At 40.4% G+C, this 10,868-nt stretch overlaps 1 protein-coding gene across 2 annotated transcripts in view; it reads right to left on the reverse strand.

The window, feature by feature from the left end:
* Positions 1-2,694, reverse strand: part of slc7a11 (solute carrier family 7 member 11) — a 28,796-nt gene extending 26,102 nt beyond the window's left edge. The window contains exon 1 of one of the 2 annotated variants that reach the window (XM_044363485.1): positions 1,724-2,694. In XM_044363485.1, coding sequence (XP_044219420.1) covers positions 1,724-2,012 — 289 coding nt within the window. In that variant the 5' untranslated portion in view covers positions 2,013-2,694. The remainder of the gene's footprint in view (positions 1-1,723) is intronic. The other variant, XM_044363484.1, reaches the window with a different exon arrangement.
* Positions 2,695-10,868: the final 8,174 nt, after the last annotated feature.

Raw genomic sequence — 10,868 nt, forward strand, 5'->3', positions numbered from 1 at the left:
TTAGGACACCAGGAGGGTTCAGAGAGCTACTGGTGTAATGTAGTGGTTGTTTCAGATTTCAAAGATCCATGATCAAGTAGCCTGGAATAACCTTTTAGGAAGTGACATGACAGTACTTTGACAGTAACTGTAATTTATGAATCTGTTCAGTTGTTTGGTTTTATCTTAAATCCCCTTAAACATCACGTTACATGGATTTGACACAAAAGGTGATTCAAAATGTTTGTAAGACCTTGGCACAGAAACACACTGATCAGGGCACAAAGTAAACATGTGCTTGTGAACACAAATCTATCCAGTCTGTTGCTTTTGGATCAGTTTGACTTGAGTTTGGATCACTATCTGCCCGCAGGTTCTTTGACTTTTAGATCATCAAGCCTCTAAATGTCAAATGACACACTATGGGGATATGTGGGTGTTTTGGAAAGGAAGACCTGAATGTTAGCCCAATGTAATAGTGACCCAGATTATTATAAGTGAGAGGTTTGATTTATTTGTGTTCATGAAACAAAATATTTATTTCAAAATCATAATCTTAAGCAACTTTAGTGTGACTAAGAGAAGACAGAGTGCAGGCCCCGGAGTGGAGTTGTACTGGGTGACACACAATTACATCACTGCTTTCTTACAGCCGTTAACAGTTGTTAGACGACAATGCTAATATTTACATTTCTGTAGAGTGGCAGCAAGTGTGTGTTCACACACTGTAAAAAGTATCCATGTCAGGTTATTTAGTCATGTTAGGCTGTCTCAAAACAAATAAAGCAGGACATTATAAACTCAGAGGGGGTTTTCATTTTAACTGACAGTGATACTCTCATCTCAGTATACCTGTATATATGTGTGTATATAGAAAAAAAATCCAGTCAAAAGGAAAAAGCAGCAACTCCTCAGATGGTTTTTAGTAATAAAACCTATTATTTGCATATAAATTCCAAGTACAACCTTGGTTTGAGTAAATAAAGCATTTTAATAGGTTGCACATTAAAAAAGCTCAGCATTTGCTTTTAGTTAATTCAGTATATATACACAAGCCTTTTTTTCTAAAATATGTTATGTGGGATTTTATTAGATAGTGAACAATTTAGAGGTGAAAGGATTTTGTTAAACTAAACCATGTTTTTTTTCCAAATAAGTTGCACATATAAGCCAAGCATAATATTTGTTACTAGTAATAAAGGAGATATAGGTTGCATATAAACACCAAGCTTGACCTTTGCTTTTAGATAATAAACTGTTTTTATGCATAAGTTGGACACAAATACAAGCTAAACTTTTTTGTTTGTTTGTTTTGTTTTGTTTTTGTGGTAAAACAGTATTGTTTGCACATAAAGACTAAGTTTAACCATGTTTTTTTTACAAATAAAACAGTATTTTTGTTCATAGATTACATATAGGAAACAATGTTTTTAGTAATGAAACTGAATATTAGTTTTCACAGTTCATTCTGGGTAGTTACTGGATAGATGCCCTTTATGTATGATAATGTTTTTAGTAAGCACTCTCTCCTGGAAGAAGATATCTGCCACACTGTCAAACTACTATACATTTAGACTTGTGTGTATTATTTACTTTATTTGCTGTAACGAGTTATTTAGCCTGTGTACAGACAATATACATGTTAAAAAAGACTCCACTACAGCATCATCTCATTCATTGTAGCTCTTCTGACAGCAGAAAGGACAGCTTAGCCATTCACTGACACACCTGTTAACCAACTCACCGAAGAGCGACAGCACACCGCAAGCGATCCACACTATCAAAGACATTCCCACACTGCCCGAGTTCTTAAGGATTCCCTTTGGAGAGATGAAGATGCCCGCTCCGATGATGGTCCCGATGATGACTGAGATCCCTCGGAGAAGGGTCACCTTCTTCCCCAGTCCCACCTTTTTATCGTCCTTCTCCAGGAGTTGCCCGCTGGGATCTGACTGTCTCCCGTTTTGGGAAACTTTGTGTCCGTTAGCTGAGACTCCTCCATCTTTTTGACTAGATGTAGACCTTTTGGTCATCTTTTTAAACACTGTCTAATACACACACACACACACACACATACACACACACACAGTCTCTCTTTTTTTTTTAGAATGGACTCAAAGTGTGTTTCACCTGTGACTGGTCCCTCTGCTGTCTGCCGGTGTGACTGGGGCAGGCAAAGTTACAACAGTGGAAGTAAAACTAGATTCCAGGGGGGGAAAGTCCTCCTCAGGCTCCCTCTCTTTCTCTCTCTCTGTCCTCCCTTTCTCTCTTATTGTCATTCATGCCCCGCTCACTAATCTCCCTCTACAGCCCCGGGTGCATGCTCTTCACCTCTCTAACTTTACCAAACTTTCCAGTGCCTCTTTGTCTGTTACTCTCGTCTGTATTGACGTGTTATCCTGAGTTTGGTTTACTTACTTCTGAAGTCCCTCCCTCTCTCTCCCTTTTAATTATCTCTGTAGTTCTGCCTCTAAAACCAGCTGTGCGTCACTGAGGTGAGCTGTTGCACTCCTTTGGTGCGATGTAATGATGACATTGCAGAGAGGGTTTTCAAACACACCTCACCTACTTCCGCGTCTCTGCCGGCTCTCCGGTTTATCTTCGGTCTGTTTTCCTGTTTTCATTCATTATCCGCCTCTGTGTTTGTCCCGGAATAGATACATCAATGACAACCAGCAGGAACAAGCCGTGATAGGACAGCACACACTTTCTGACAGACTGTTACTGTTGTGTGTTGCAGAGGGGTGTGGTACAATATGTTAAAAGGAACAGAAACCAGGAAAGTGTTTGCAAACCCTCCGGGGCTTTACTTGGAACTGATACACTGCACACACACACAAATACAGACACTCTTTCTCTCTCTCTCTCTCTCTCTCTCTCTCTCTCACACACACACACACACACACATACACACACAAAACTTTCCACTCCCTCTAATATCATTCATATTAACACATCTAAACTTAAACTGCACTTAAACTGCACTCTGCTGTTCAGTGAGAGCAGTAGAGATCAAAATGAATGCTGATCTCACATAGCTGACGGTTGAAGACAGGTTAAGATGTAGTCTTTTAACTTTAAGAAATAGTTTCAAAACAGCTTTATTGTTTTGAAGTCAGGTCTTAAGAAGAAAGAAAAATAGGTTTACTCTCATTTCTTTGCAATATGTGTGTTTTGATGAACTGAGATGAGTTTTGTTTTACTTGTCAAACCATTTAAATATTATTTGAGTATGCACTGAGGGTCCATATTCCAGTAGTTGTTGCCTTGATTCCAGTAATGATGCAAACATAGTGGTGATCTACTCATGAAAATATTGCTCCATTGCAATGCTAGTGGGGATTTAAAAAACAAAAAACAAAAAAAACCTAACTAATCCCCTTTGGTGCTGTAGTCTTTTCAGCAGGATGACAGTGTAAGTAGGAATGAGTCAAAATCAACTAGTGTTTGTCTTTAATAGTTTTTGAACAACAGTGGAGCTCTACAGCACAGAGGAATAAAATATATCAGACTTTGAAACACACACAAATTTCCCTCTCTGTCCCTGATAGTTTCAGATTTTTCTGTGGTTTTGAGATTTTTGCTTGTGACGGTCTTTCACTACCCCAAAACCATGGGAAAGAGAAGCCTTTTTTACATATAATACACAAAGACATTTCATGACGCACTTTGGCACAAACAGCTGACAATAGGTGTATTGTTCATTCCTGGATTCATGTGTCTTTGTTCCTGGTATCAAATATGAGGGTGTTTTTTTGTAAGTTTAACAGGAAATCCCCACTGTTATTTGTGTCATTTAGAGGAACATCTCAATCGGCTGACATTTACATTTACTTCAGCAGATTTGGTCATCACTTGACAAAAATATAGAGATTCAGTCAGGTGCTAACAGGAGGTTGTATGTTGGGTTTTTCTGTTCAAAAACGGTCTCTGTCGTCACATGTGAGTGTCCTCCTTGATCTCTCTCCAGCCATCCACTGACGCTTGGTCCATGACCTTTGACCTCTTCCCAGTGAATGCTGCCAGGTATTTTCCTGACCCTGTGATTGGTATTTTGGTGGACAGTGGGTCTTTGATATTTTGCTGAGATTAGATGTCTCAGAACTACTATCTGTTTCTGGCATGACGTCACTACAAACACACAGCAATAACATTATATTATTGCCATTTCACACGGTTGTTCACTGTGTTTACCTTCAGCTGCAGAATAACCAGACACAACTCTACACACATCAGACTCACACAACCCTGCAGAGGTACACCGCAACGCCTGATTTAATCTGAATACGGCCATAACTCAATATTCTTTATATGTTGGAAACATCACATTACTGAGCTCATTAATTCTGTGCATCACTACCTCCATCCCAAGTTTCTTTTTTTTTTTTTAGCAAAAGTGGCATGTCATGTTCTCTTCCTTGAATACATCACAGAGCTGTCTTACAATATGATATGAGCATACATGAGATACAGTAGGATTAAAACTGAAATAGCGTCATCGTGTGATTGGCTTAGCTGTTTCAGAGCTACGAGACCAATGATGTGACTGGCTGAGAGTGTATTTATTAATCACCACACCTGTTGATCTATATTCACCTTCATCTAGCTCTTTTGCACTTTCAAAGTCAGAATCAGATTTATTTGCTGGTGTCTGATAAGCAATATTCAGACAATGTACATACTATTTACAGACAATACACAATATATAAGCTCTGTACAGATTATATAAAAGACAGACACTATACATAAAGTGCAAGAGTGTGGTATTGCAACAAGAATAATGTGCATCACATATGGGAATGAAATTGTGATGTATGAGTATTTGTACCAAGAACTAAGTGTAGCTATGGCATAGCAGATGATACTGAGGCCATATTCATAAACATTCTGAGAATGCTCTCTGAGAGCTCTTAACTTAGCCTGAACATTTCTAGTCAGGAGTCCTATCTGAGGCGTGATTTAGGAAAATTCTCAGAGCAATTCTGAGCAAGGAAGGGACAGAAACTTTTACCTTAGTGAGGAGGTGTGGTGGACCCCGTTGCTAGGTATGACTCATTCTTTTAAAAGGTGTGATTGGAAAAAAAAAAAAAAAAGAAAAGAAATAAAAATGCACTCTTAGTGATAATGGACATAGAATGGAGAGTGGAATCAATAGGCCTAATCATAGAATTTAGTCTCTATTAAGACATGGTGTAATTATAAATACTATTTTATGTAATGAACATCTCTGTTGAATAAATTATAAGCCACACTTTAAAAGTAGCCTATGAAATGTTTGAAAACACAGGCCTACTTGCGCAGTAGCCTATTCACATGCTGATAGTTATATCTATTTTCTTACATATATTTACCCTGCTGGTCATTTTAGTATTTAATCTATTTGATATGAACAGGGGAAAAACGGCTCAGCTTTCATCAATTTCTGTGATTACTGGTCTGTCTAGATAAGTAGTAGCGTTGGTTAGTGTGTAAATCTATTTTTTCCAGGTTCCAGCAAATTCCAAATTTTTCTAGTTGCCAAATATCTTGAGATGAGATCGACCACAAACATTATCCTTGCATGATCTAATCTGTGGCGTTTCATTAATTTACTGTCATTCAGTGTTTGGAGAATATTTCTCCTGCCTCTTTGTCTTTCTGCCAATTTCTCCTCTGCTTAAGAAACTCTTAAGACTCTTAGAAGTCCTCCTCCATACTCATCACAATTCTAAGAATTTTCTTAGAATTTCATCACTAGGAAGCTTTATGAATATGGCCCCTGGTCAGCTATTTATGAGGGTGATGGCATAAGAAACAAACTGCTCCTGTGTTTTGGCTTCGGCTGTTTTGGTCAATGTGGCGCCGTACTGGACTGCGGCTGGAAAGTTGAACCAGAGTCAACTTTTGGAGAGATGCAACCCGACATCACTGAGGCTAAAATCTGCGTTGACCAATCACAGCCAGAGATCAAACTGATCAGAGCTGTTAACTCTGCCATGAGGGAGTATAAAGACATTACTAGGATGAGGAGAGGACATTTCTCTTCATTTGATAACGTTAAAAGTAAAGTTAGACTTTGCTGTCTGCTTCCCGATGAGAGCAAAAGAGAGAGAGAGAGCTGAGAGCACCAGCGGGAGAGAGAGAGAGAGAGAGAGAGAGAGAGAGAGAGAGAGAGAGAGAGAGAGAGAGAGAGAGAGAGAGAGAGAGAGAGAGAGAGAGAGAGAGAGAGAGAGAGAGAGAGAGAGAGAGCAGCGGTGGTCGAGCAAACTAGACAGTGAATGAAACTGAACTGGTAGCAAGAAAGCCAGTGAATCAGATCAATAAAACGTTATTTTCTGATTGTTTCTCAGTGGTTACGTTCTAAAGCACAAATAAACAGGCTCACAGACCCCCACACACCTCCGCTCGACCCTGTGGCTGAACGCCACACCTCCTGATTTGGTCTGAATATTATATGCCTTAAACATGCAGTAAAGGAAATTCAGATCATCAGCCAGGTCTTTGTTTGCATCAGCTGGGGCGTGTGGTCTTCTGTAGTTTGTGATGTTTTACAAGCCTTTCCACACTGATGCAGACTGAAAAACTGCCAACAATTGACGACTTTGTGCTGCTGTGCAGGAATGAACCCAAATAACAGGTTGAAGACCAACACACAGTCTGTGCTTGTGTGATTAAAACAGGGCCCTTAGTCTTACACAGGAGCCCTTAGTCAAAATGTAGTTTTCATACTGTAGCGGTAGAGACTACAGTACCCATAATGCAAACTAACTGACTTCCGAGTAACTCAGTAAACTGATGTCAGTCACCTAACTCCATGGTGTCCTGTCTACTTCATTATACATGGTGTGAGGGAAAAAGAACTCAAAAGCCTTCGTGCTCTGCTATAAGCTGCGGATGTTTTTCTCAGTGAGCAGACACTTGGGGAGCAGCTTAGTAGTGAAATATGTGCAGAAAACAGCAACAAATGATGCATGTTCTCAAAGGCAAAGAAAGCCAGTGAGTCTGCTTGTCTGTGAGGTGCTAAGCAACAGAGCCTGACCAAATACAAACACAGCGGAGAGAAGAGGAGAAACAATGACGCGGCATAAAAGTTTTTCTGAACATAAAACAAATGGGGGGAAAGATGAAATGGCAGTGGCAGTTGTACAAAAATCACACCCAGAGCCCTCATTTCTGTCAGAATGGCAAACCGCAAAACAAATGTTGATGCCGTTAAGACAAACATGAAAAAAGAATACTGTGTTCCAGCACACAGGACAAAATGAACAAAGACCAAAAGTCAGATGCTCTAGGTAAAAAGGAGAGGGCCTAATGCAGAGAAGGACGCAAACATGCATGGAAAGACTGTCCAGCTAAAGACGATGAATGTTGAAAGTGTCACAAAAAAGGACATTATGCTGTAGTATGTTGCAGTGGTCAAGCAATACACAGGCCCATCAGACAGTGGTACTCAGGACTACATGTTCTTAGGCGAAGTGGATTCACAAACTACAAGGCTATGGATGGAAAAAAAATTTAGTCTGAATGGGGAGCCATTAATTGGCAGACATCACATCCATACCAGAAATTGTCTTCAAGTCAGAGCAAGATAGTAAGCTGCGAAGACCACTTAAAAGACTGTTCAGACCAGGTCACAATCTCCTGAACATAAAAGGCTGCTTCCAGAACAAAATGATGGCCAAAGGGCACTCTCCAGATCAATATGTGCATTTTGTGGCAGGATTGACACTACCACTGTTGGGCCTACCAGCAGTAGAGGCAGTAGGACTGGTACACAGGGCTGATGAAGTGACAGTGACACAGACTGAGACAGACTTCAAAACAGCATATCCAGCAGTGTTCCAAGGGCTTGGTAAGCTGAAAGAGTCATACCACATAGAGCTGGAAGAGGGGGCTACAACCTACGCCCTCTCAACGCCTAGACAGGTTCCTCTACCTCTGAGAGTGAGCAACTAGATAGAATGGAAAACATGGGAGTCATATCAAAAGTAGCTGAACCAACAGTCTGGTGTTCCTGAATGGTTGCTGCTCCAAAACCAATGAAAGACAAACTCAGGATCTGTGTGGATCTCACACCACTGAATATGGCAGTGAAGAGAGAACACCACATATTACTGGCTGTTGACCAAATACTTGCAATGATGCCAGATGCAAAAGTTTACATAAAACTGGATGCTCGACCTGGATTTTGGCAAATCCCAACTCCTGACTACCTTCATCAGTCCTCTTGGGAGATACCTCCTCAACCGCCTACCCTTTGGCATTGCATCAGCTCCTGAACATTTTCAAAGGATGTCGCAGATGTTCAAGAGTTTTTTAGGGTGTGTTATGTCATGTAGATGATGTGTTAATGTATGGACGGAACAGAAGAGAACATGACCAAAGACTACATCGTGTGCTACAGAAGATGCAGGATGAAGGGCTCACTCTAAACGAGAAGTGTAGCACATGATCTTCATCAGTCACAAGGTTTCCGCAAAAGACATTGAGCCAGATCCAAACAAAGTTAAAGCAATCCTACAGATGCCAGAGCCAACATCTGTATATGACTTGCGGCGCCTTATGGGCATGGCAAACTGTCTTGCTAAGTTTGTGCCACAGTTGGCTACGGTCACCGTGCCACTCAAAGACCTACTGAGAGAGAAAAGTGAGCGGAACCACTTGAACCACCAGAAACAAAGAACACAGTACAGAGGGCCACTGATCCAGACCACAGTCCTGGACGTTGAACGTGCTGTTAAGACTGTCAAGAGTCTATGAAAAAAAGACACAGACTAAATCAGAGCACTACTGGCATACAGAGATCCTAAATGGCCAAACTTGCAGGCTTTTTGCAGGAAGGATAAGGAAGGGAGGTGTAAGCAAGCTGCACACTATAACCTCCACCACCGGTCAAGAACACTCCCAGAGCTCATCTCTGGACAGAAAGTATGGATCACCACAGACGAAGCTCCACAAACTGTATTAAGAACTGCCAACATGCCAAGGTCATACTTGGTAGAGACTGACAGGGGCATTCTAAGGAGAAACAGAATCCACCTTAGAGCCACAGGGAATCCTCCTGAACAACCACCAGGCACTAGATCAGGCAGAGTTTCAAGGGCTCCTGAGAGACTCTGTTTATAAGGAAAAGTGAATGAAACCTAAGTTCAAACAGGGAAAAAACAAAAGGACTTGACAAAGATATAACACTGTTGCTAAGTGTATGTACCCATAATTCAATGTAAGTGACTTCCAGGTAACTCAGTAAACTGTTGTCGTTCACCTTACTCCATGGTGTCCCTTCTCCCTCATTATCCAAATACCTTTTATTATTTAATTTTATATTATTCTTACATGGTGCATATTCATGAAATGATTTGTGTTTAATCAGGTTACCACAAACGAACTGTGGCAGGGTAGTATACCAGTATAGGGGCACTGGTTGGTTTCTGGGGCTCTGGGTAAAATATAATGGAGCTGTTTTGTGTAGTCTGCAGTGTGATCTGCACATGATGGGTACTTGAAGCAACAGGATACATACACAGCACACAGAGAGGAAGAGGACAACAGGGGCCCACAGCTCATTTTTGTCCTGGGGCCTCCTACAGTCGCAGGATAAACTTGCCCTGCAACCAAACACAGTGATGAGACAGAGATTATAACCTGCCTAGCGTAGCATGTATGAACACCACTGATGAAATTAGCCTTCAGCAGCTCAGACGGGACATCGGCATGTTTCAGCATGAATGTAGCGAGTTGAATTAAAGTATTTTGGTAGGGTTTAATGAAGTCCTCAACAGAAGATAACCTAATTCTAAGTTTGCACTTAGTGACCTAATACAAAGCACAGAGGAAATAGAGCATTTGACAGTTTTAACATGTCACAGCAGGAAAAGTGTAATAGTGTTTGCTCATTGTCATGGCTAAATGTGACACCTGAGTGGAGTCATTAATGTTACTAGTTACACCTGTGTTTTTTCTACTATGAGTCAAAATGAACAATGAAACGATTAAAGCCTTAAAATTGAATTGGGCAAACAGAAGTCCTTATCATGAGACAACAGGGACTATAATATCTACATTTAATATTGCACTTCCATTAAGTTAAGTTTAGGGGATTTACAACAGACAGATTTTAAAAATGGTCAAACAGATGATGAAGTGAGCAGAGCTGCAGTTAAAGGACAGGTTCACAATTTCTCAAGTCTGTCTTAAAACATTTGTCAGGTTCCCAAATGAACATTGAAACAGGTTGTTGCTTGCTGTAATCATTTCTCCTGTTCATACTGACTGTTAGAAAGAAAGATATCCACTTGATTTGACTAACTCAGACAGCTGAATTCCACGGTGGCCCTGAGGTGCAAAGGACGACAATATTTCACAAAACACAACAAAAAAACAAAAAACAAAACACTTAACAAAAAATGATATGATTTTTGTGAAATGTTGTTGTGTTTTCTTGTCATGTTCCCTGAAATATTGTGTTTCGCACCTCAGGGCCACTGCAGCATCCTCATATTAGCATCAGATAAACTTTTAAATACATTTTTTTTCACAGGACTGTGGATTTTGTCCCTGATCACTTGTATTGTAAGTGAGTGCATTATGAAGGGATCTTCTAATGGTCAGTGTGAATAGGAGGAATGATTATGGCAAGAAAAACTTGTGTCAGTGTTCATTTGACTCATTTCATTTGACTCCTAACTGTTGTTTTAGGACAGACCTGAAAAATTGTGAACCTGTCCTTTTAAGACCACTTGAGTCAGATACAAATCCAAATGAGGTTGAGACGCATCCCTGGTATATAGTACCATCATACAACTTGATAGCATCCTTCATGTCTTTCTCCTCCTGCCATGTGAGACACTGGAACTCTGCTAAAAATAAGTCATTTCCAAACCAATCCCAGATAACCCTGATGCCACTAT

Source organism: Thunnus albacares, chromosome 10, assembly GCF_914725855.1.
Source record: "Thunnus albacares chromosome 10, fThuAlb1.1, whole genome shotgun sequence".
NCBI lineage: Eukaryota > Metazoa > Chordata > Actinopteri > Scombriformes > Scombridae > Thunnus > Thunnus albacares.